General features: G+C 38.9%; 1 protein-coding gene across 1 annotated transcript; it reads right to left on the reverse strand.

Moving 5' to 3' along the window:
- Positions 1 to 179: 179 nt before the first annotated feature.
- NREP (neuronal regeneration related protein) lies at positions 180 to 26,912 on the reverse strand. Its single transcript, XM_019727771.3, has 4 exons — positions 26,705 to 26,912; positions 26,436 to 26,500; positions 6,377 to 6,454; positions 180 to 1,941 (listed from the first exon to the last, which is right to left on the reverse strand). The coding sequence occupies exons 1-4, from the start codon at positions 26,838 to 26,840 to the stop codon at positions 1,816 to 1,818; spliced, it is 405 nt and encodes a 134-aa protein (XP_019583330.1). The 5' UTR covers positions 26,841 to 26,912; the 3' UTR covers positions 180 to 1,815.
- Between the last annotated feature and the right edge of the window lie 350 nt (positions 26,913 to 27,262).

The raw sequence follows: 27,262 nt of genomic DNA on the forward strand, positions 1-27,262 counted from the left end.
CTGCTTAACCCCTAATCTCATAAAACTCTCAGAAGGGAAAATGCTTGAAAGGCAGAGTTGATTCTATCCCTTTTGATATTTGCCCTTGGGTATACTTTTGGGGCTCTGAGAACACATGAATTAACATGAACCAGTGAAAGCATTTCAAAGTTGGCCTTTCCAATGACGAGTCAAGCCAGTTACCTTATAGCTTGTACGTTTATTGAACAAATACTACTAAAATAGCTAAAATACATTGGGTACTTGTCATGAGTGCATCAGTAAAGATCACATTACAAAAGCCTGCATTTTCAGCAGTACACAACTGCAACTCTACATAAATGCCACAGATGCAGAATACTGTTTTCTTGCTCTATTTACACAGCTGATATACCTAGTCTAACGAAGGAGGGAGAGGAGAAATGCACGAGAAACTCAGGCCAACGGGGGAGCGAGAAGAGAACGAAGAAATGCAAGCGCATGCATCATTGATGTTAAGTCAGAAGCAGAACAGTTCAGAACAGAGCCTGCCCTGTCAAAGGAAGAGCTAAAAGACAGTTATATAAAAATTAAGGTGGGCTTTCAGACTGGCTAACACAACAACATTCCGTGAGTAGATGGTATTTCTGATTTTTGTTTGTTTGTTTATCCATTCCATTGGGAGCAAGGACAAAAATGTAAAATCTACACCTTGCTTATCAAATCTGCCCAAAAAGAGTGCTCTGCCTGTTTGTGTTTTTTCATTTTGTAAAGACATTTTTTCCAATCTAATTTTTGGGAAAGGTGTAATTTTCATCATATTGCTACTCAGATGCCAGTTTTTTTGGAGTTTTTTTCCCCCCCAGAGGGCATTTATTAAAAAAGAATTTGCCCTTTTTCCCCCAAATATTCTTTCAAACAAAAAGGAACCAAGAGAGACACCTGAAAACGCCTGTCAAATTATTGCTTTTCTTTCTCGAAGTTAGGCAGGCGAGGCTACCAAAAGGAAGGGATTTGGTAAGTAAATTACAGTTTTGTGATTGCTCCCGTTACAGTGACTGCGTGTCCGTGAGTGCCAGCCAATGAGACGTGAGTCTCTTATACTCTCTCTGGTAGCATTCACTCAACCTACAATGCTGAAGAAGAAAGCCACACTGAAGACACAAGGAAAACAAGTCAATCCAGTCTAGAGAACAACATTCAGGGAAACAGAGTACCAACACCTTCTTAGAACATGGAAATAAAAAATAACTCCATCAGAGCTACCTCGCCAAGGAGCATGTTGAAAGTCCAAAATAGCACCATTCATCAGTGTCTCAGGTCCTGTGGCAGCATCTCGGTCACTTACCACAAGGAAACAATGAGTTTCAAACTACTTCTATACATCAAAAGAGTACATGGATAAAATATAGAGATATACAGACAATTGATGAACATAAACTACTAGACTCGTTACATCTAAATGAAAAAAAAAAAAAAATTGGGGACTCTCAGCCTCTGCAAGGAGCAGTCGGGAGCTGTGTGAGTGACAGGCAGGAGTGGACCGGTTGTGTGAGAGCAGTGGGAGTTTGAGTTGTGGAAGACATCGTCGTAGAGAACCAGGCCTGAAGGCCCACCTGTAAGGGTTGTAAACGTGGATTCACAGTGTGAAATTCTGAGCGTTTTCACTTGAGTCAGAATGGTTAAAAACTGGTTTGATGATACCTATTTGTCCACTGTAAATTCTCTAAAGCAAGGCTCAGAGTCCCATAGTTTCTTCTTATACTTGATGATTTACACAGAAAAAAATCCCATATATGATACCATGACCTCATCAATACCCATACACCATATGTTATACAAATGGAGGTGTTACGATTAAAAAGAGTGGAGGTAACTGATTCTTGGGCAGTGGAGTTCATTGCTGCCAAGTGGAGTCAGGGAGGCAGCCTCGGTCTCATCATTCTTCTTGCGGTTCACTTCCTTTGGGACCGGAAGTCTTCCCTGAAAAGCAGGTGGACCCAGATACAAACAGACGGACACACACAAAAGAGAGACACACTTAGTCGTGCTTCTGAAACCATTTGAAAATTTTTGCCTCTCCCTCCCGCCTTTTATCCTTGAACTCCCAATGTTTTGCAAACAGAGTTTACATATTAAACACAGTTCACCTGAATGTAAATATTAGGTCTGTGGGGGCATGAAGTAATTAAACACTAGTTGCCTTGGCTTCAGTAGAATCAAGTGCTTCTCTAATGGCTGCACCCAGCCAGCTGGGAGGCAGCATTCCCCAAGAGTCAGGTTTCTGAGGACCGTTTCTAGTACCAGACAGAGCCTGACATGAGGCTGGCTGAGAGGTGCTCATAGTAGTATTAATATATATTTTTTTCTAAAGAGTTCAATAGCCGTGGTTCAGTAGGGTAATTATTTGCTAATATCGAATAAAAATATTTTAAAGCATATCACAACTTGCACAAATGTAATTTATGGACGGTTTATTCTGTAAGCACGGGCATAGCCCATGTGGGCCTTACGATCAGAACTGGAAACCAAAGGTGGGAGCATTTGGGAGGGAAATAGTGTGGGGTTGGAGGACCGAGTTGCAGGAAAGAGGAGGGCAGTGTGAAACTAAGGCCAGCAGAGAGAGATCAGCTAGTTTGGACTGACTGGGGCGTTCTAAGTCTCTCCTCACTATCCTGATGAGTGAGGGTTTTGTGTTTCTGACTAGAATTAGCCAACCGTAATGTGATTGAAAATCTGTCTAGCACCCATGGGGAGAAGCTCTCCATCGTACCAAACAGCAAGAGGATAGGACAAAGAAGCCCATTTGGCAAGGGATGATATCAAGTAGAGGTCTTACTTTACCACAAATAGATTGTATGTCCCGATCAGATATGAAAATAGTGATCTCTTTTAGACAAACCATTAATTACTGAAGTTTTCTTACTAAAAACTACCCATTGTGGCTTTAAAAGATCGTTTTTTCCTCCCTGAGGTCACATGTTCTAACAGGACAATTATAATAAGCTAATTTGACTGAATGTAAGTTCTTGGATTACAGTGATAATCTTGCATTGTGAACTGTAAATGATCACATTTGAATTTCTTTTTAAGAAGAATTCAGAAATCAGGAACTTCCAAACAACTTGAAATTGAATAAATGTTTTCAGCAGCCACAGGGTGAACTAAACGTAACAGATTAATTCAACTTTAAAAGGCTTATTTACTGTATAGATTTTTCATATTAAACATCTGGTGTGTCTAAATTTTCTGTTTAAAAACCACAGATCTTGACAACATTTTAACAACATTTTTAGGATGTATATAAAATCCACTCAGTATGTACTTTTAATGTTCCAATGTTAGACTGTGATTTAGAGGTTGTTTTGGTACCATTAAATACCAACAGGACCAAACCAGAAAATTAAATTAAAATACAACTCATCACTCACACACACTTAAGGATCTAGATAAATTTCTAAGAGCATTATATCGGGCATTTCCTTTTAGCTGTGAAAATAACTTCCATCTTGAAATTTTGGCATGCAATCCCAAGATAAAAAAAAAAAAAAAAGAAATAAACAAAGAAAGAAAGAAATCCACTGCAATCCTGGTGACTTTAAAATGTTTGCTCTTCCTCCCCCATCAACCAGTTCATATGGTTTAAAATATGACAAACTTAGGTTTTGAACAAGTGAAGAAGTCAATGGCTGGTAATTGTCACAGGCCAGGAAGGGAAATCAAAAGTTCACAAACATTATTTCACTCAACAAGTACACTCCGTACATGACTGGACTTAAAACTGCTAACTTCAGTTCAGACTTACTCTGCTCAAAAGTGAATGTATAGAACAGTAGTCTGTCTCTAGTATATAGGTCTCAGTCTTCCTAAGCTTTTACCTCCACGGAAAATACACAGCCAAATGAAATGAAGAGCTCAATGGGATCCGGGTAATTTGGGAAGCCGTATTTCCAGAAAAAAACGGTAAAGGAGATTATTTCACATTAGAATTTACCATTTTCACTATTTTTTTTTCTCTCTTTTGAGGCTCCCCAACATTCGAATCTTCATTTGTTATTTATGTTCAGAGTGCTTACTATAGCTTGAGTGCTCTATTAGGTTTTGAACATATAAAGAGTAAAACAAAGACAGAAACCCCCCCCCCCAAAAAAAAAAACAGTCCCTGCCCATTCTATCCTTAATGAACTAGCTGTGTGACAGACAACCAAGTACAACTGGACACTGACAAGATAATAGCGTAACTCATGCAGGGAGATATGCCACTGAAGCAGCCTGAGGGGCCATAACCCAACAAGCCTGTGGGGAGAGGAACTCCTGGATTGTTGCATCCTCCCTCCCTTTAGTGGCTGGAGTCTGAAATCTACTAGATTTCAATCCCTACCTCCTGTCCCTCTTTTTTTTTTTCTTTTTTTAAAGAATAACGTCTTTCTGTCCCCACTGAAGGAATTTTAGGTTTGTGCAGCAAGGAGAGGAGGCATTTTCAAGAGAGGATACAATGATGCCTTATTTCCCCAGAAGTGAGACCTTACAAGAATTCAGAAAGTAATCATGTCTTCCTCCATCATCCAGCACATAACGGTCCCTAGAGGACGGAGTAATCGAGAAGGCTGGAGGAAGGGGAACAGATATGTCCAGCAGCTCCCACAGACGTTCTGCCGGATGCCCCTACAGCTGAGCTACGTCAGGTTGCATGGCGTTCTCTGCTGATGACTCAATAATGTGTCTTGGACCAAGTAAGTCAAAATTATTTTTCTTATGGTTATGCAAAGATGTGCTTTTCCAGAAGGAAACTGCTGGAAATCAGACAAATATATTACATGTAACATAATATTCACACATTTAGAGAGGAAAGAACTTAAAGTAACAGATGATCTGAATTACAGGATCCATTGTGCCAACCCCTGGAGCACACCTCATGGTAGGCAAGGCCTCGGACCTGGTGGCTTTCCAAGAGGAAAGGGAGGCACTGCTGACCTCGTTGAGGAATTTGCCTAGTCTTGTCCCTCTGATCGATGTCACCAGTGTCAAAGAGAGGATCTCCTGACACCTGATTGGAAAGACTACAATCTCCCGTGCCCCTTCCATGATCACGTCTTACCCTCGGCCCCTGAGCTGGCCCAGTAAAGCATGTCTAGAGTTATAGTGCCGATGCTAGTAGGATGCTGGTGATGAGATGGTGGGGTGTGGGCGTATTCAGAGCAAAGCCCAGAACTGAAGCTCACTTCCACTCTACAAGACCAGTGCAAGTCTAGTTCAGGCAGGGCAAAATCATCTTGTTCACCTACTTCCCCGCCAATGATTTCAACCTTAACATTCAGAAAATTTTCTGAAAAATTAAAAGTGATTTAGAACTGTTTTCTTTGTTTCAGTGCAAACTGCCTGTTGACACAATCTCTCGAAATTCTGCTTATCAGTAAAAGGTAGAGAATTGCTGAAATCATTTAGTACAAATAAGAGAACTTTTCAGACACTGAAATATCTGGACTAGCTGGGAAAGCCTCATCATTGGTTAATTACACATATGAAACTTCTAAATGTTAATTTTTTTTTCCAATGGACTCTATATTTATTACCTGTAAAATCAGTAGGTCAGTGGTAAAAAGTACCATCTTCCTGCTTCAGATCAAATGATATTTACCCTAACAGGCGAAGTCCAAAGGTGTCTACAGTAAAAACTGGTAAATGTTTTTTTCATTTTTTTAAAGAAATGGTCCTCAAATCTAAAATGTAAATTTTACAAATTCTCTTAAGGCAGAGAAGTGTCATACCTAAGATTCTTCATCAGAACGATGAAGGCATGTTTACAGAAAATATTTTTAGGCCTAAAAATTAAAAGAAAGAAATATAACAGTTTTTTATGTTTTTTCTGTTTTGTTTCATGGGTAATCTTATCTGACATTCAGACATTGTTACCGTGTTTCCCCGAAAATAAGACCGGGTCTTACATTAATTTTTGCTCCAAAAGACGCATTAGGGCTTAATGTTCAGGGGATGTCATCCTGAAAAATCATGCTAGGGCTTATTTTCTGGTTAGGTCTTGTTTTCAGGGAAACATGGTACCAGACAAAACTGTCATCACCTTATCCTTTTCAGATATCTTTTTGTTTGAGCATATTTATCTACCCAGGAAGGGAACAAACAAATTAAAAACCCGTAAAATGTACACTGGTTCCATGATTCTTAAATGAAAATTTGTTTTGGACTTGTCAAGAAAGGAATATAATGTAAACTTTGAGAGTCATAGGACTTTTTTTTTTGGTATATGTTATTTTAAAGGTCATAATAGTAATAGATTAATGGATTATTATAGTAGACTATAATGGATATTAAAACGAAAAATGAGTAACTGGTTAAAAAAAAAAAGCTTCTAAATTAAAAAAACAAAAAATTAACAAAATAGCAGCTCTGAGGATCTTACCTTAGGGAGCCTTCCCTCCATTTCCTTGTTTGGAAATGGTTCTTGACTGACCCAGACAGAGAGCTCTGGGTAATAAACCTGTAAGAGACACAAAAGCACACACATTCAGATTATAAACAGGGTCCACTCTGAAACCACATGCGATGAGTTTAACCAGCTCAGTTCTCCTAAATAGTCACTTACTTCCTGATTGCAACTCAGAGCACTGGGGAGGCCATCAACTCTTTCAGGCTGTTAGTGTGCTTGTGAATGTCTGCTGTACTCAGGAGAGTTTTAGCTCAAAGTCTCCCAAGACCAAGTCCCATAGAGCAGAGATATCGATCAATGTTATCTTTAGTACACCCAGTGGCAGCTTCATGGCATGACTGACTGAACAAACTAAGGCACTGAGGAGGCCTAACTTTCAAAGCAACCTATGATAAGTATCCTTGCAAAATTCCATGTTTATGAGATAAATGTGCCATGCACCTATCAGACAGTCTTAGGGGTTATCCCGCAATCATTTATTAGAAGGCTCAAAATTATGCACAAAGCATAAAGAGTAAAGGAAGAAGCAGCTTGCATTCTCTCCAGGTCCATGTAGCCACAGAAAGGGGCAGGAAGACGGGGAGCATCACTATGAATGATTCAGAGACTACTAGCTGATGAATTTAGGAGTGGTGGCAGGGGTGGGATGAGGTGGAGAGTGTGAGTCAAACTAACTCTTCTTTAAATATACAAAGAGTTATTATCATAAGAAGTTTGCTGACCAGCTGTTCTCCATCTCTAGTAAAGACAGAAGTACGGGATTAGAACTTAAATCACAACTACAGATTTAGGTCAGCTATAAGAAAGAACTTGGCATAAGAACTGTTAAATTACTGAAAGATTGTAGAGAGGAAAAAATGTGAAATCTTCTTTAAGAAATTTAGAAACAGAATCTAACAACCTTAGTCAGAGCTAATTCATATTTGATACAGCCCTGCTTGAAGGATGATGAGGAAATTAGATAAGATTCCCTCCAGATCTGATTCTCTAAATGCTATAACTAAGCCACACATTTAATAAATAATATTAAGAATCACACCTCATTCATAGGTTAACAAACAGACTTACATGCTGTTTTTGCTTTGGGAGGCGCGAGCTGTGGTAGCCTAAGCACCGGACTAACTGCAATATTTTCAATGTCCCCATCAATTCATTTGGTCTGGGGCTCTGAGGTGGGAAAGACGAGTGGCTGTGTGGCACATCCCGGTTTACAAAGCAATTTTGCATACCTTACCTAATTTATCCTGATGATAAGCCTGTGAATAGGCCTTCTCATTACAGAGATGAGAAAACTGAAACTCCAAAGGTGACCCGACTTGTCCAAAGTCACATAGTCAGTGAAGGAGAGGACTTGAACTCAAACCGGGTTTCCAGATTCTAAACTTCAGTTCTTCCCAATATTCCCAACGCTCTCAAATTATCCCAGAATGCAAATTGCCTACCACCTATCTTTTGAAATCACACAAGTCCACAGCCACCACACACATTTAAGTCTTAAATGTCGGAGAGCTCATCCTGCAAGAACTGACTTATCTTTTGACTTTGTAGTGGGTCTGCTTTCTGGGACATGTGCTTGCGCCAACCCCAGCCTCCCCCCATTTGTTCAGCTTCCCCCTCCTCTGACCAGATCCTTGAGGGAGTATTCTACCATCTGCCTTGCTGGGGACACACAGTCACCCCTGACATTCCCTTTAACCAGGGATGGGGGAAGAAAACAAATTCGCCATCTAAAATACACGAGCTGTTTTAAAGGCTTAAAACAAAGTCACAGCATACAAAATCCCAGCTTGGGCTTCCTTTTAGAGACCATAACTTGGGATCAACTGTAAATTCACTTAACATAAATAGATATAAACTGGTTACATTTCTGCATTACTACTTTATAAAGCATGCTTCAAGTACCATTAAAAATATTACGCTTAGTGAGAAATAAAGTTCCATTGTAATCTAAAACATGGATAAAAATACATGTAAAAACTGAGTAGGCACATGGATGCAATGAAAAGCAAGATCAAGTAGACGTCGCTCTGTCTGTGTTCTTGTGATTTTCTGATAGTCTGTTTTTTAACCAATTCACACTGCTTTAGCATTTAACTTCTAGGTTCAAAGCATCAATACAAAAGCCACCCAAGTCTGATTTATAGGAAAAAAACAGCTTGCTGCTCAGAAATTATTATACTTATTATTCTTATAATTTGTTTTTCCAAGAGCTTTCCTTTTTTTTAAAGAAAAACAGTGATTTTTTTGCCAAAGTACTCAGGAACACAAATATCTGAGAGCAAAACCCACGACTGAGGAAACTTCCCCACCTACCTCAAATTTGTTCTTTTGAAACACATTAATTTAGCCACAGACTTGCCAAGGGCATTTCTAATGAGGCATTTTTTAGTGTTTGAATCATAAAGTAGTCATTGTATACTTTAGGAAAAATAAATGTCACTTTGGCCTTTTGATAAATTCTTCCAGTCTCCTTCAGAATCAGAACTCCAAGCCAAAAATGGCAGGGATAGAGGAGTCTCAGTTACATTTTTAAAACCTCTATGGCTGGTCTCTAAGAACTCAGCATATCACTGGACCTGGACTCTAAAGGGGATATTTAAACTTCTTTTTCTGGTTTTGGAAAAGGTGGTAGTTTATTGGAAATACATGCTACCTACATTGCAGCTTTGTTCTTTCTTATACCTGTGGTGTTTTGAGACTCTAAAATGAAGGACTTAAGAGAAAAGAAATATGACAATTATTGCTCTTGCTCTCAAATAATTCAGAATACCTTTGTCCATGCATCATTCACCATGAGTTTGTGAATAATCTCCAATGTGCTGGACACTGTTAGGTTCTGGGACTTGCAAGAAGAGAAATACAGTTCTTGTCTTCTAGGAACTCAAATTTGGGGTGGGAGTGGGGGGAAACAGGGGTAATAGACCCTTTAAAATATCGTTTTAAAAGTGTGTGCTATAGGCTGCATTGTGTGCCTCCCCCCCCCCACTCAATTCATATGTTGAAGTTCTAACCCCTAGTATCTCAGAAGGTGATTATATTGGGAAATAGAGTCTTTAAAGAGTCGATTACATTAAAATGAGGTCATTAGGATAGGCCCTAATCCAAAGACTGATGTCCTTATAAAAAGAGGAAATGAGGGGACGGACACACACACACACACACACACACACGAAGGCAAGATGATGTGAAGAAACAAGAGGACCATCTACAACCCAAGGAGCGGCCTCAGAAGAAACTAACCCTCTCAACACCTTGACCTCAGACTTCTAGACTCCAGAATTGTGAGCAAATAAACTTCTATTGTTTAAACCAGTCTGTGGTACTTTGTTTTGACAGCCCTAGCAAACTAGGTACTAACCTAGTCTGTGGTACTTTGTTTTGACAGCCCTAGCAAACTAATCCAGTGTGCTTTACGTACAATTAAAAAAAAAAAAAAAAAAAAAAAGGAAATGTATAGGTTATGTCAAATGTAATAGTTGCTGGAACATGCATCAACAGACTAAAAAACAAATTAAAACACCCAACATTTAGCAAAACAACCAGGAGCATGGCCATCAGAGGAAATGGGGGTGGCAGAGCAGATCTGGGAGCGATCCCACAAGCTGTGACTCCACATGGGATTACCTCAGAACTCTTGTTTTATTAAACCAGTAAGCCAAAGTATGCCTTGATCTTCACAAGACAAGCAGGTGTCCTCTAAACACTGTCTTCTATATATAACATAAGCATCGGTTTGTTGTTGCTCAAGTAAAATCCTCAACACCCTCTAGAACACTGTTCTTCCAGAAGTCAGAAATCAGAGATGCAAGCTATGCCCTCAACAACTAAGAACACACGAATGTTTGTGACAATACAGAGGGGAAGGCAAATTTTGTTGTTTTAAGTTGCAGAACAGGCTGAGGTTTTGCTTGAATGCTGGGAAAGGCTGAGTCTCTATGCTTGTCACAGAATATTATTATCAGTTAGTGTGCCTTTTTCTACAATGCTACATTTATCTCACTGACAACTATTTTTAAAAACAATAGAACTGACATGAAGAACCACACTGGATTACATATATACACTAATTATGATAGATATAAATATTTAAAAATCCACGAGCAACTCTTAAGTAAAACCAGTTTTTTGCTTTCAAGTATATACATTTAAACCCACTATATATTTAAATCCAGTTTTATGGTGAAAATGAACTATTTCTTACTGATTCTCTTAAATGTATTTGATGATTGGGTATCTAAGTTTCAACTGTCTATCACAGCATACAATGCTCAAGGTTTTTGTCGTTTTAAATCACTCTTTCTTTTCTTGGTTTGTTTTACTCTCCGGACAATGCATCATAAAAAATAACTTCATTTTTTAAGTCTATAAGGTAATTATCTTGCCACTGATCATTACTTGGTATCCAAATTAGAAAAATACTATGTGGGGAAATCAGAGACCATTCCTACAAGGTCCTAAAAAACATACAAACTAGATTATCCCTTAAATTCTTTCTTTTAACTCCTTTTAAGCTTTTCATTTCAAAACTTGCTATTTATTTTCCAGGAGTATGGTCCACATACAGAATCAATAGAATTGACGTATTTCCTATCACTACTATTATACTGCATCTACAATTTGAATTATATCCATTTACCACCTGTTTCTAAATTTGTATTTTCCTCTGTTCGTTGACAATATTTCTTTGGGGAGACTGTGAGAATGATCCTTGAAGGCAAAGTCATGGCTTTATTCAGAGCCTAAATACATTACATGCATATATGCTGCTTAACTGGTTAACATACCTTCTCTGAAACCTGCTATGAAGCGGTTGTATGGCTTGGTTATTAACGACCCCAATTACAATAGTATTTTCTATCTTTAGTGGAGTTCTTTGTGCTTAAAGAACGCACACACGGCCCTTTTATGACTTACCAAGGATAGATACCAACCAATTAGGGAAGTGGACTAGGGCAGCAGGTGTCCAACCTGCATAATTAATTCCTTGAACAGCAAAGCAGTATATTTCATAGTCTCTCTACCAATTAAACAGTGTGTGTGTGTGTGTGTGTCTGCACGTGTACAGGTTCTATTCTGCCTAATTGGCTGGGAGGTTGTGGAACCTAGTACCATAATACGAGGGGAATATACATGCATATACACACTTCATTTCTGCAAATACCCTTTGAAGTGGTGCTAGTAAGAATCTCCCTCAGTAGCTACTCTGCTCCCAGGTGTTGCTGATCCTGTGAGAGGACAGAATGTAAACTGAAACCATAAATGAGTTAGAGGGATAATCTTCTCTGAACAGCATTACATCAACGATTAGATGCTGCCAAAAGATGATGCACCATCTCTCTAGAGACCAAGTCTTAGAGATCTGCCTAACCCTGTGAATGCTGCTTGGAGATGAAGCACACAGTGAAGGAAATGCATAGCAACTATCACAGAAGACAAAAAGATAAGCATGCAGAACATTGAGCGATTCAGATAATGTACATAACCTCTGCACATTCTGGAAAACAGAATAAAAGTGTTAACTGGTGCCTAAATTGGCAAATATTCTGGTCTGGGACATAGGTGAAACATGCAGCGACCTAATTTAAACAGAGAGAGAGAAAGAGAGAGAGAGAGAGAGAGAGAGAGAGAGAGAGAGAGAAAGAGAGAGACAGAGAGAGAGAGACAGAGACAGAGAGAGAGAGACAGAGAGACAGAGAAAGCTGCCTGTGGTAACAATGGGTAATTACAGAGAAGGCATTACAAACACTCAGGCACACATGCCCTCCTGCCAGAAAGTAAAGGATGGCCTTTTAGGGCAGTGCTGCATTACAACACCTGCTGACACTGCTTTGCTGTGGCCTGACAGGTTTTTAACCTGTAGAAATGGGTTCAATGAGAAAGACAGTGATAGCTCAGAAACTGGATAAGCCCTCTGGCATTAGCTTTGCTTTGGGCGCATATGTCCACTCCGGGCACAGAAAATGTCCATATGTTATTAACATTATATAGCAGATTATGTTACCGCCCAACATTACATGTGAGGCAGGCAAAAGATTTGTAATTCTTCGCTTTGTGAGGTCGGGCGTCTGAAACAAGCTGTGTAGACTTTAATAGTGGAACCCTCTAAATTCACACTGCTCATTGCAAGGCCATCTTGAGAGGCGTCTGATGAATATGTGGGAACCTGACAGCTGTGGAGTTTTATTTCTAAATTTCAGTCAGGCAGAGAAAGGAAAAGGAAATCTCCTGGCAACAAAATGAAAGTATTTACATGTGAAGTTAATCGTCAGCACAAAGAGCTTTCACAGTCACTCTGCTCCACAATATAACATTCTGCTTGTTGGGCTGCTGAGTCTTTTAAAATTTGATTTTTAAGAATAATAGCAAAGATTTTCAAGAGGAGCAATGAATCGGGGCAGGAGAAAACCACAAAAGGTTAAAATTATTATCCAATTCTGCCTTTTCACCACTATTTAAAACAGTTGGGGTTTGGTGAGTTTTCAGGGCTTGAATGGAGCATGGCTGCAGCAGAGTTCAGCAAGCAGCTGGGTAATTCCAGAATGGTGAACACAGAGGTTAGCGGCAAGTCCTGCGCTGAGCAAACTCCTCTCATCCCAGCCTCATTCCCTTCCAAGAGGAACATGCTTAGCACAAAGCAATCCACCTAAAGACTCCATAAATCCAAAAAAGGGAGTTACTGATCGAGGAATTCTCAGATTTCTGCCAAGAAACCCTCCCCTGGGCTGGAGGTCAGCCTGCTGCAGGAATCAGAGCCAAACTGCGGACTGGACTCAAGGAATAAAGTTCAACACTTCAAATCTTGACTTTTAATGGGAGATTTTTCTTTTCAGTGATGAAGACAAAACAAAGAACAAAGAGCTGATAACAGCCCAAAGTAAACCAGAAGAAAAAGTACAAGAATAAAGCTTGGAAACAAGTCTCGTCAGGGATAGCTAAGATGAGGTTTTCCAAACAAAGGGAAAAAATAAAACAGCTTTTTAAAGCTCTGGTTGGAGATTAAGCAGTTTGTGAATGAACAATAAAAAGTAAAGGCCACAAAACAAGATACTTGCTCTTTTCAGAAAAGAAAAAAGAAATACTGGCCTCTGTTAACCAGCAGGAAAAAAAAAAAAGGCCCCTCAGGCATTTAAGCACAGCATAAGTTTTTCCTTACTCCCATGACCTCAACAAATATGTTAATAAAATCTTTTACCTCCCTGGAGTGGAACCAGAGTAAATATTTACTTAACACATCTGAGTTCTAAGTCTGGATCACCTTATTCCCTTATATAAATTGAATTTCATTTGTAATCAAGAGATTAACAACACTACATTTTGCAAATTTTCTCCTACATTTAAGGTGAAAGAAAAGCAGGAAAGAAAGGAAGAAAACTATATTGTGCCCCCATGCACCAAACAGCAGTGTTGAGTTTTTGAATGGTATTCTCTGCCATAAATGCTGAGAGAAATACTGTTTGTATGCTTTCCAATACTAGACATCTGGAGTTGGCAGGACTTTTTCCAAGTACATTCCAAGGTTAATAAGAAACATCTAGACTTGCTTTATTAGCTGGTTTGAATAATTTTAGGTATGCTGGGTTTCACCTTCAAATAACTATAAGAAGTCTGATTTCTACTCATGAGAATGCTGTTTTTTTCTTTCCTCTTGCCCAAAAATTACTGTGCTGGCCATTAAAATCTTATGAAAATTTTCACTAACAACATGGAAGAAGAAGTCTTCAAAAATCAGATTTCTTTTCTTAAAGCCCTCAATCAAAGGCTAGTGAGGTAAGTATTTATTTATCTAGACACAAGGATTTTGGATTTTTCGTGGTCTGGATAGGATGATGAGATAGCCAGTTCCTATTGAGAAGTTTGTGGACATTTCAAAGCATTCCTCTGGCTGACATGCGAAAGACTGAGCTTTCCAGAAAGTGTGCATTTTCTCCCAAAGTGCTCATACCAAAGGAAACTATTCACTCTTTCCATCAATGCACCCTCTTCAGCTGCCAGCTGCAAACCCCTCTGCATTTAGCAAAAGTCATTTCACATTTTGATGCTTGTCTTGCACTGTCTCAGTCATTTAAAGACTGATATCTCTTCTACAGCAAACAGCATCATAGCAGATCACTGAATTTGGAGGGCAAGTGGTTTCTATTGTGGGAGAATGTAATTAAAACTGGTTTAAATCAGAGGCTAGTTGGTTATTCCATAAGAAGTCTGGCTTTAAAAAAGGTACAGTATAGCCAGATCTGTGGAAGTGATTAGGTCACAAAGAGGCCGCTGAAAGGCTTCCAATAAACTGTCCTCTATGAAAACGGGCAAAAACTGCTTGTACAGAAGGAATAGAATAAGATTAGGATAAATGTGTCCCTATACCACCTGGATTTTCAATCCCACTGCGGGGAGCATGCTCCAGTTCAAGAGATGGCTTCTAATTAGGGCTCAGCCTGGTAATACCGTGGGAAGCAGAGGACCTAAGTGGTGGCGACCAACCCAAATCAATAACATGTTTCAGGGCTGGGAGTCACAGAAGAAATAAATACCTCAAGAATTGTGAAGATAATTGCAAAAGGAATGCCAAATTAGGAGGCTAAGTTCCCTGGAAAAAAGGATCACATACTCTAATTGACAAGCAAAAGATAGTAATGGAAACTCAGACCTTCATTCCAAGTCCTGACTGCATTCTCCGACAGGAGAATACTTCGACCTCTTCTTTTTCTGTCTTTCTTCCATTGTAAACAAATCATCAAAACTATACTAGTCCAAAGGAAGAGAGCTATGAGCAATATAGGGGGCTTTTTGGAACCCACACAGGCAGAGTATGTAAATTTGGGGACCCATCGTTTTCTGTGGAAATGCATATAGAGTTTATTATAATGTTTTTTGTTTTGTTTTTTAATTTTAGGCATGGTTTTTTGGTGCACTCATTTAATCTTCCCAGTTCTGTTTCAAGAATAAAATGCATACATATTTGTAAAGTGACGGCAACAGGGTCAGGCACATAAGCGGAGCTGGTTAGCTGTCATCATCCTCCTCCTAACCATTCTACAGATGAGAACGCTGAGGGAGAGCAGTCAGGGAGGCCGCCCAAGGTCACAAAAACCAAGAACTGGGGAAAACAGGATGCAAACCCAGCCTCTCCTCTCACAGAACACAGTCCGTCAATATCAATCTTCCCCACTGCTATTTCCCCAAAGCCACTTGGAGTGCTGGACCCTGTTTTCAATCCCCCAAGTAGCTGTGGGGCATCTCTGCTTAGGGCCCTGGTGATGAGATTTAGATGGATTTCCGACACCTACCGTCAACACCTACCGTCAAGAGCAATTTTCTCAAAAATATCTGTTGCTCTGCTGCCTATGTTTCTAATAAATAGCTGCCCTTCAAAAATAACTTACCTAAAAAAAACAAGTTGCACTGTTTGAGGGCACAGGGGGTTTTGCTCTCCAGTGTCCACGTGTTCTACATCCAGTGGTTAAGGAAAGACTGCTCTTAGAGCAGCCACTTTGGCTTGGTTACATTAGGACATTGGATCTAATTAAACCCAAGCAACACTGCTTATCACAGTTTTGTCTTTTTGCCATTCTCCCTGGAAGGAAATGTTCAGCACAGTACAAATATCGGTTAATCACTGCAGCTAATTACAAAGGCCATTTGCTGAGAAACCAAATTGTTTTACTATAACCCCCAACTGAACTCTCCAACAACTTCGCCGATGGCCTAGTGATGGACAGTCTCGTTCAGAATATCTTTCTCTCATCAGATGCATTTGAAACATGTTCACTGTAAGTTTGCTTTTCAAAATTCATTCAACTTAAAAACAACTGTTTCGTTCAAGGCGAATTAAGATCTTATCTTTATCAATGATCTACAGATACACAAACCATACACTACATAAAAACATAAAGTGATCCGAGTTGAAGAGGAAGAACATAAATACTTATTAGACTAGAGAGGCAGTGTGTAAACTACTAAGAATGGTAATTTAGAAAGAAAAACGAGTTTGACCTGACACCCGTTGGGAAGTTTAATAAATGTAGTTGAAATGTTGACAGTTCTAAAGACAGAACAATGGGAAAAGAGATGGGGTAACTAGCCAATTATTAGTTATTACTATCGTGAAGGTACCAAACTGCAAATAACAAGGTGAGTCGTATTTGATCCTCAGATTACATGTAGAGTACTGCATTCAATCACAGCCAAAGTTGTAATGTCCCTCTGGCTTTGTCTAAACAACATAAGAGCAGCTGATCAATTTAGTCAAAATTCACATTAATTATCAGATGAATTATTTCTATGATGTCAAAGAACAAATTTAATTGAATTTCTGATTGAATTGATTGTGACAGTGTAGACAGTTAAGCCTCAGATAATAAAATTAAAGTTAAAAAAGCAGTCCTCATGAAAAGAAAAAAGAATAGGCTTAATGAAGATGAAACGAAAAGATGTGGAGACTTGGCTCGCAGACCTGGGTAACAAGATCAGAACAATTTAAGATTCTATTATCAAGAAGTGAACAAAATATCCAAGGCCAGGACATTTCATGATGTATAATTAGACCCAAGTCTCCACTGGATACTATGAAATGGACACTCAGTTATGGTCCAGAGTATCCAGACGTCACAAATAGTAAAATCCAGGTATTCAGGATAAAAATTATGGAGAAGGGCTCCAAGAAGATATGGGCAGAATTTCTGAATCTGTATTAATTGAATTGGTCAGATATATAATCTCAATTATGCAAACAATGAATCAAGAAATATTTAGTAAGTACTTACTTTCTGTGAATTATTGAATATTTGGTAGGCAACTTTCAATCCAATAGAATGAACATCTTCTCAAAGAGTATGTCCCACTAATTTGGGCTGGAAGTGCCAAAGTTGCTAAGAAGACACATTTTTTTCAAAAATTATTTTTAGAACTAAGCCACCAAAGCCTGGGACATCTATTCAGGAAAGGAGTGGGCTAGTTCATTAATTCATCTTTTCAAATTTGAATTCTTAACCACACAACTGGAAGTCCCTGATATTGCCCATTTCAAATAGGGGGTCCATTTCCTGCATAGTATTCATTCCATCAGCCAGTGTTAACTGAGTCCCTAAAATACAGCAGGCACGAGGCTAAGTGTTCAACTTAGTGCGTGCTGCCATACCCACACCCACACCCACCGAGATTCAGCAACTGCCTGGCAAATGTGCAAAGAACAGACCCTCAGGTCATGGTCCCAATAAGCCCTTTGGGTAACTTTCACTACCATGACTTCGTGAAGGGTGTGAAACAGTATGTGTTGGGAAAGTACTTAATAACAATCCCTTACTTGGATCATAGGTATCTTAGTCAATAGGTTTTATCCATCTAACTATTGACTAGTTTTTCCTTGACAGTTCTGAATGTTGGCTGCCAAAGACGCAATATCTTCTCCTAATGTCTACTTTTTCCTGTCCAAAAACAGGCTCTGGGTCTGACACTGACTTTATCCAATAAAAGCGTCCTCAAAATGCCTGCACCCATTTTAAACACAACTTGTGCAGATTTCTCCCTCTTCAGCCAGTGGACTACAGTACTTTTCCCTGCTGGAATGGTATCAAACACAATTCAGACAGGAAGGCTGTTACCTGCCCCAGTCATCAAAGGACAGTGGTGTGTGATGGTGATCTGAGTACAGGCCGCAGTGAAGGGAGAAGAGCGAGAACTGGGCAACGACGCCAAAACTTCTGTGCACATTATGAATCTCCCTCTTGTTTTAATTACTTACTGGTGTGAGTCTCTTTACTGGCAACGACTATTCAGCTATTCTCCCTTTCTTTCCAATCAATGAGGTTCTGGTTCCCAATTTCAGCTTAAAAGGGGCAAACAGACCTTCCTTTCATTGGCCACATTCTCTTATGTATCTCCTCCCTCTCCTTTCTGAATACGACTTATATTTGTATTTCAGTCTATGAAAGTAAGGATGAACACTGAAAAACCAGTCTACAATCAAAGGTTTAAAAAAACAATCTCTAGCGAGATAATCCTAACACTTAAATCAAAATGCTTAGACTGGAAACCCTTCAAAGGTAATAACAGGCAATGATTTTACTTAAGATTTCATTACCTTGTGAAACCAGAGCAGATTACGCTCCACTGTCAGGACTGCCTCAATTGGATTCCCGCGAGACAAAACGCGGAACTGCTGGGAAAACACCATTCGTGACCTAGTGAATGAAGGTGCTTCACAGTCAGTGTTTCAGATGTGTGCATCAACCCTAAAATGAGATTCCTCTTGCAGCAGACCATACCAAACTAACTTTCGGGACTCTCTCAGGACCTCTTCTGTATAAACAAGTGTAAAGGAAGGGAGCAAAGAATTAGGCGTTGTTTCCGTAGCGTGCTTAGATTTCACCTCACTCTCCCCATCCCCTTACCTCCCTAACACTGAGCCTTCTTAAATGTCCAGTGAAAGGGACTTTTCAGTAGTAAATTCAAAATCTGTGTGTTTTTATATATTTTATCATCAGAACTGTCACAAATCTGCAAAGTGTTGGGCTGTTAATGGTTGTAAATCTCAAGGTAAGTCACGTGGTTCTGCCCAGAAAACTAACAGATCCCCAAGTATGCACGACCATTGACTCTTATATTTATTCCACAGACATGTATTGATCACCAACGATGTGCCAGATCCTGGACAGGTATTGGAGCAGTTGTCAGACTGATTCACGGATATGGGATCCGTTCCAAGGTCGCATTAGAGCATGGAATGAAGGTTAGGATTTCCTTCCACTATGTAGAAAGAGAACACCAATCAACTTCGCTAGCTGTTCTGAAGCTCCCTCTCAATAATGAAACTTTTCCACATCTAAATTCACCACTCTGCTGATAGAGGAAAAGGAAAAAGAAGAGGTACCACAGCCTCAACTGCTACCAAAGAGAGGGATGATGCTGAGTTACTAGGACTCAATGATCTTGTTTCAATTTTCCAATCTTGGAGGGTTGAAAAATGCTGCAGAAATAAGGCAGCTACAGGTATAATGTTGTAAGTGTGATGAGTGCACAGAGGAGCATGACATTATTCCTGCTGGATGTACTGGGGTGAGTTTCATAAAGGAGTTGTCACTGAAATGCAGTCTGGAAGAATGACTTTATTTTGTCAGGAGGAGCATTCTTTCTAGGACTGAGTAAGCAGAGCCACAGAAGGAGGGACTCCTGGGGCACGTTAGAATAACAAGTGGCCTGCTTCCTCTAAGAAAATATATTCCATCGTGGCTAGAAATAAAGTATTAGTTCACATAGTTCCTGGCATGGCTGCCCAGCCACAAAAATTAAATTTATGAAGGTCTAAACACAGCAGTTGAAAAAACGTTATTTGAAAGTATGAGGTGGGAGTAGGCAGAAAGAATTCAAGGAGCAATGCTTACCTATGTCACTTTTATTGAGAGACTCAGTGATAAGTCAACCTCATCTGATGGGGCTAAAAGAGCTCATGAAAGCACTTCATGCTGAAAATCTCACAGCTGATGCATTCTAAGGTAGGAGGCTGTGCTGTATCCAGAAGAAATTCTAGAAAAATCCTTCTTATTCTTGGTTTTCCCCAACTTTTGCATACTACGTGATGCAATTCCCTCTTAGATGGTCACCAGACTATTGACTAAACCAGTAATAGCCCGTAGGCCTCAAATTGTAAACAATTTTATTATGGTGGTGTAAACGTCGGCTTGAATTTTAAATAAGTATGTCTGGCTGATCAGAAAGAAGTGTAGAGTGAGCACCAGCTGGATACTTGTGGTTGCAACTGATTAGCACACGGCTATACCCAGCAAGCCTCACAGAAGTGTGGTATCCACTTTTGGGCAGCTCACACAGCAGCAACACCCTCTCTGGCCAAGCAGATATCTTTGAAATGCTGGGAATGGTCGATGGAAGCGCTGCCACTTTCTCAAAAGAAAGAGGTTAAGTGTGCTCCCTTCTTCTTTCCCAATTCTTTCTACCGAGCGACCTTCCTTCTTTCCACCACTCCACCCAAGCCCAAGGGCGGTGAGAGGCAGCAATCAAGTCAGCTTCCATTTCTCCAGAAGAAACAGGTGAGTGTGTGTGCTCCTCCTTGTTGGGCACATTCAAAAGGCAAAGAACCTGATGCAGGTTGGAACCTGAGTGAGAGCCTCAGGCTGCCTCCAAGAGGCCTGCTCGGTGGCTTCTCACCGCACAGCACATCCAGTCCTTGCCATCTAGGTCTAGTGTGTGAGGTCCGTCCTTGACAGCACAGGGGCCCCACAGGGACAGGGACAATCCCTACTGTAGTAAACGTGCATCATGCTCACGCTTGCAAGCATACCTTTCTAATGTATGCCCTTTTACTGGAATATACTTCTCTCTTATCTAAATCTACCCAAATAGTCTTAATTCTTCACCCACGCAGTCTTTCTTAAGAACTGGTGCTAAGCCCCAGGGATAAAAAGCTTAGGAAAGCATAGCACCTGCTCTCAAGGAGCAAACAGTCCACTTCTACGTTTCAAATTTTGTGCCAACTCCAATCACTCATGCATTGTACATTATATTGAGGATTTTGAAATCATACTCAGGCTGAATAATGACTGTTGAGGCTGATTAGTAATGTCTGCCACAGGTATAGCAGGAGTGAGTGGGGGCATGTATGCCATATATTTACCATCACTGGGTCTAGCTTAATGTCTACGTCCTTAAAAATTCCCCTTACAATCCCCAGTCCTCAATAATGCACTCTTCTGCACCTTACAATTTAGCACTAGATTATATTGTATTACATTGTTTGTTAAGTTTGTCATGAATGTTAGTCTTCCTACCACAACTAAAATATGAATCCACTGTGGGCACAGGCCAAGTGTGTCCTTTCCATAAGGCAAAGAACTAAGCACAAATAAAATGATCAAAAAGCGAAAACCGAAAAACCTTTTTTCAACTGACAAGACAATAGATGCACACTCTTACTGCTGACTCTTGTCAGTCTCTTCAATAATTTCAGACATGGCACCTTTTGTTCTTGGGATCATTTTCATAGTATCTCAGAATCAGGTGATACTGGAAATAAGTGAGTGCTTGAAAGTTCTCATGCTGGGAGCAAAGTTCCTCCTGGACCCCAGAGGGGATTGTTATGACTGCAAGAACAGTTGCGGTGAGTGAGCTTTGAGTACCACAGCTGGAGTGGAGCAAACCCAGAGAGCTAGCATCTCACCAGGTTGCTCAGAGTGTGGCACGGAAAGCTGGTAAAGGGGAGCAGTCGAAAGCCGCTCTTTTTTGGCAAGTGGCTTTATGGCTTAACCCTTGTTTTTGATTCTGTTAATAAGTTGTGGAAAATAACTTGGTGTGGAAACTAAAATACATTCACTTCAACTTCCTAGATCTTTAGAAGAAGGTAAGGATGCACATTAATTCTAGTTCACCAAAACTTAACATGATTAAGCCGTTAAGGATGAATTTTAAAAGTCCAACTTAATAGATATTAGCATGCACAGACCAAATAGTTACTGAGCTTCTAACATATATTTAATACTTTATTAAGCACTGTGTATGAATTTTATAAACCTTCCGGGTGCTTACAATGTAGTTGGTCAATGAAAAAAAAGCATATGATCCAACTAACAAATAATGAGGAGAATATAATCTAGTGTTATACCCAGGTTAATACCAAGCCATTGTTACTAATAACTGAACTGATATTTAGAATGTAATTGAGAGCCATGTTAATACTTAAATCCCAAACCATTAGAGCTCTTAATACTTGTCATGCACTAGCAGATCAATTTCAGGATCACTGCTATTTTTTAAGGCACTGAAAGGAGAAATTCTTGAAGTTGTCCCTAGGTCAAAATACATCTAGAAATATCCATTTCAGATAAAGTTAGACCCAATAAACGGTATTTTTAGCAACCCTAATTTCTACAGCTGTGGCTGAGATTGGTGGTTAACCTGTTTTCCAGTTCAAAGCAAAGAAGTTTCAAACTAGAATCTTTTAATGTATCTTGATCAACCAAACATAGTCTAAGCATATTCAATACATTTTCCTCTGGTAGTGTTCTAACTGGATTTGCTGATAAAATTTCCTTGTTCCTAGTCTTTGCCTGGATAACAAAGGAATTATTCAAGTAATTCAGGCAAATCCTTCCCACTCCGATATCATTCCAGCAACATTTTAAATAACGAAGATGAATCAGACAAAAATCAAGGTGTGTTTTTTTTTTTTAAGCGTAATTATTCAGATAATTATCTCAACCCTTCATTTCACTTTGCCTGTGAAGATAAGGCCTTAAAAGACTTTCCAGCCAGAAACAACACTAAGAAAAATCTGTGCAAGACCAAGGAAGTCACAGCATTTCTGTCAGGCTCCCCAGTCAGTCCAATGCAGATGAATACTGAATGGATCAAACTAATCATCTGGAGGTTACTCGGCTTAGTCAAGTATTCATATTTTAGGAGTCTGTTTTCCTATTTTAGAAGTATTCATCTTAAGATTTAAAATAAAGTGAATTTCTTCCGTGTATTTTTGATGATCTGATTTACATACAAATTCTTAAGAACTGTATTGGGTTTAACTAAGAATGACACTCTGAATAGCTGTTTATTTCACAATTTCTGTTCAAATACCTTCTCCTGCCTGAATTACTTATTCAGCTCAAAAGGAAGCTGGACTGGGGTTAAACCCAGATAGACCATCCCTACTGTCCTAATTCGCCAAACAATTCCCAATTCTCCCCCTTACAGTGTGCTGAAAGGGCTGCTGAAAGAGAAGACAGTACCATATAAAATTACCCTCCTAGGTAGCCTTCAGCATCTCCCCAATCACAAATCACTGTGAGCAACTTGTCAATTTACATTACCAGTGGGACCACATCCCTCCTCAATCTTTGTCTTTTTCTTTAAACAGGAAAACCTTATGTTAATGGAGAGATTATTCAAAGAGTCTCCTTGTAAACCCATGAATGCCACTTCACAGACTACAGAAAGCAGAGCTCCATGAACCATACAATGGAGTCAACTCATCTTTTTAAAAAGCTCAGCATCAGCCTTAGAGAGAACTTAAATTGTTCCAATTCCTAGGTCTCTGTTAAAACATAATGAGCCCATGCTTTGTGCCACTGTGAATCCATGGCACCCACATACTCAGAGGCACGTTTACTGCACAGAGCGTAAACGTGTTGAAAATCAGGACTTAACCTTGACAATGGATTAAATAATTCATTTTTCCAAAGTATTCAATAAGACCATCTGTGCATTCTGAAGTGTTTTCTTCTCACTGACTTATCTAAAGCCAAGTACTTTTAAAATAACACACCTAAGTAAATATCAAAGACTCATATAAAATATCATCTTAGAAATTAAAACTTAGCAAAAAGCCAAAAAGCCAAATATAAATTAAAGAAATGCTGAAGATCTCTATAGACTCACAATATTTTGTTAATTGCATTTAAAAAATAAGGGCCACTCAAAAAAGGCATGCTTACTAAAACATTTAAAAAGTTAGGGAATGAGTTATTGAAAAGAACATTCTGTTGAACCAAGACATGGCAAATTATACTCACAAAACTTTTAACACTTCTCCTAAATTGTACAACCCCAGGTGCATTATAATCTATGTAAATGGCGCTGCCTGGAGTTGTGCACAAAGGGTCCCATACAGCATACACTGTGATTAGCGCCTCCTAGAGTTAACAAAGTGGTTTTTTTGTTGTTTTTTTTTGATAAGGCAAAAGACACTAGGATTCATGAGTGACTTCAAATTATTGTTGTGAAACATCATTTTAGGGTATGTAAAATATCTAGATATTGAATCACTCTGTTTTGAATTCTGGAGTCTACCAATTAATTTCTTTTACTGGAACGAGCCGATTATAAATTTGTGTTTGGAATAAGCTCTTTATTAAACAGGCTAACTACACTGAAATTAGATCGCCTTTAGTTTTTTAAATTTTGTAAATGGAATAACATGTTTAACAGAAAGGGCATGTTTATATATTTTCTAGAGGTGGCCAGGTGTTAAGTCTACTGCATCCTTAGCAATAGTTTCTATTGCATGAGGGCGAAGGCTTTAAGTAAGTGAGTTACAGATCAGCAAAGCAATTTGTGTTAATTAAGGAAAACAGTAACTTCATTTTGCCAAAAAGGCAAAAGAAAAAGAGGAGGTACAAAACACCTCTAATAATAGTTGGAAAAAAAACACAATCGAAACTTTTTTTTTTTTTTTACATTAATATGTGCAAAAACTTCTAAGAGCTCAGATCTCCCGGAATAAAAGCATTGCTAGAAAGTTACTTGGAATCACCCACAGACAATAACTGTCGGTGGTTTCATTTCAGGCAATGGGCTTGTGCCAAAAGGGATTGACATCTTGATGAAAGGATCACCAAAAAGTTGTGAGACTTTTTCCATGAGGAAAAATCTTTCCAAGAGCAACAAATTGTGATTTCTCTTTCTGCCACCATACATAAACGACAACTGTAAGAAATTAACAACATGTAATAATAATTCAAATTTGCTCTTCTGCATTCAAATCGTTCCAACTTTCATTCTCGGCTTTGGCACACGTTTGCTTTCCGCAAAGCTCATTCCACCACTACTACAGAAACATGATATTTACTCTCTGAGCTTGATCTATAGGGGTAACTTTGGCAGGATCAGCAGTCAAATTCATATTTAACCAAAGTGGTCACCTGACATATGAGCATATACATGAAACTTCATGGTCTGTCTATGGTGACACAAAGAGTAAGATTCTGGAATAAAGAGCTAGAAGGCAAGGTGATGTGGCCAGTCACAGTAAAAGATAATTAAATAAACAAAACTACTTTGCAGTAGTTCATTTTATTACCATCTTGGTACTCTATGACAATAGCTAATTAGGAATTTAATATGAAGTTAGGAACCAATTGCACAAAACCCATTAATCAGTTTAATTTTCTGTTCACCCCTTTTGTTCTTCTACCTCAAGTTCCTCAGTTTGATCATTATCAAAGTCCAAACAAAAGCTATTTTGTTTAGTGCTTTGTCCCACCTGTTGAAATGACAGGTGAGGCATATACAAAAAATAAAGAGCCTACTTGTTAATAGGATTCAAGCTGAACTCACTTAATTGCTTCTGATTCATTTTTCTCCTTGGAAGCTGAGAACAACTTGGGTTGTTCTCAAAGAAAACACCAAGTATATCAGATTCAATTGATTCATTAAATTCCACCCTCGTTTCAAAAAGGAAAAACTAAATTTGGAAATTACACATTCTTAGTAGCAAAGAGGTGTTTAAAGAATATAAACATCTGCTGTAGGACATGCTGTACTTATCTGAAAAGTTTCATGACATTTCTATTTTTTTTTTCAGTTCGACTTTTTTCCAAAGAGGAAATTTTTCATAGAAGATTAATATAATTATTCAGCTGCATTTAAGGTATATTTCATCTATTTCTTTATTTAATTAGGCATCAAACACTAAACTGCTTTCTCTGTGGATCATGTCTGTCAGAAATCGTTATATTTTCATTTAGAGGATAACATGATTGACTCCTAAAACTGAGTGGATGTCTCTCATACGTGAAGGTTATAAATCAACAAAAAATGCCAATTATATCTGAGACACAATAGAGTATATTAATATAAAAGTCCATGCTCTTCATATATTGTTTTTAAGGATAGCAGATACTACAACAGTCTGATTAGCTGGACACAGACTCCCACTTTTTGCATAAGTTCTGATTATCTCTAAATACCCATTGCTTTGTTTGAGCCCTTCTGCTCATCCTTGCCATGCAAGTCACAATACATCACTCTTCTTAAAGAACAGAATGGTTTCTGTATTTGAGCTAAATAAATCTTCACGTCTATAAAAGCAATTTCAGTTTTCAATTCAAAATGACTGAAAATCAAAAGATCTAATTCACCACATCCAATTCATATAAATTACTGCAAAGCTCCCACAAAGGAGACAGAACCTTTTAAAGGTCAGATGAGGTAGGAACAATGGAGGGTTGAGGCAGGATGAAGGTGGGTGGTTGATATTTATATGGAATAAAGACTGATAAGAAGCTACTGAGAATCTTCTCTGATGACCAATTCTTACCATTTTGAGAATCGTAACAGTCTTGGCCTTGCACCCTCCCTTCTCTTCAGTCCAGGGAGACCAACCTGCAAAATATGTTTAAGTACAGTAGACAAATTGCCTTACCACATGTCAGCAAATGAAAAATGCCTGCTTAGAGGTTACAGATAAATATTCATTTTCTGTGGTTAAGATAAGTTACATGCAAATTATTGTTATCACTGGGGCTTTGGAAAGAGCTTTCTAAGCGGTCTATATGCTTAAATAGGGGACAAAGGAATCCTTGATACCTGGCTTTGCAGAGTCCTGGGCTATTCTTAGTGTTTGGTTCATTTTTAAATTGCAGTTCAAAAGGTTTAGCAACTTAAAAGTAGAACCAAGTGATAAAAATAGATTGTTTTCTGGCTGCTCTTTGTTCCCAGACATACTACTGGCAGTATATTTGCAATCAAGACAGCAGAATAGGAATCAGCCTTCCACCGTGTAGTGTAATGCCTCAGAGTGGATATTTTTGGAAATGGCACTGCATTACATAACCTTCCGTGTTACAAAAAAAAAAAAAAAGAAAAACAAAAAACTACACTGGGGGTGGGGGGAGTCAGGAATATACACCATTATGCCCTTCTCCCTAAACCAAATCAACATTAATGTACATGCTGCAGTGATTTTCCTCTCAACCTTTATGTGATCAGAACACAGTTCTTTTGTTAACATAAGTTATGACAAAAATTAAGATGAATGGAGAAACTAAAAGTTCTCCTAAAGGGTATCATAAGCTCTTAGGCTTTTCCTATAATGTTATTATAAACATATAAACGCAAATCAGATTATTATCATCACCAAGCATA

The sequence above is a fragment of the Rhinolophus sinicus genome, chromosome 3 (genome assembly GCF_057876585.1).
Source record: "Rhinolophus sinicus isolate RSI-liver-muscle chromosome 3, RSI-T2T, whole genome shotgun sequence".
Taxonomy (NCBI): Eukaryota; Metazoa; Chordata; class Mammalia; order Chiroptera; family Rhinolophidae; genus Rhinolophus; species Rhinolophus sinicus.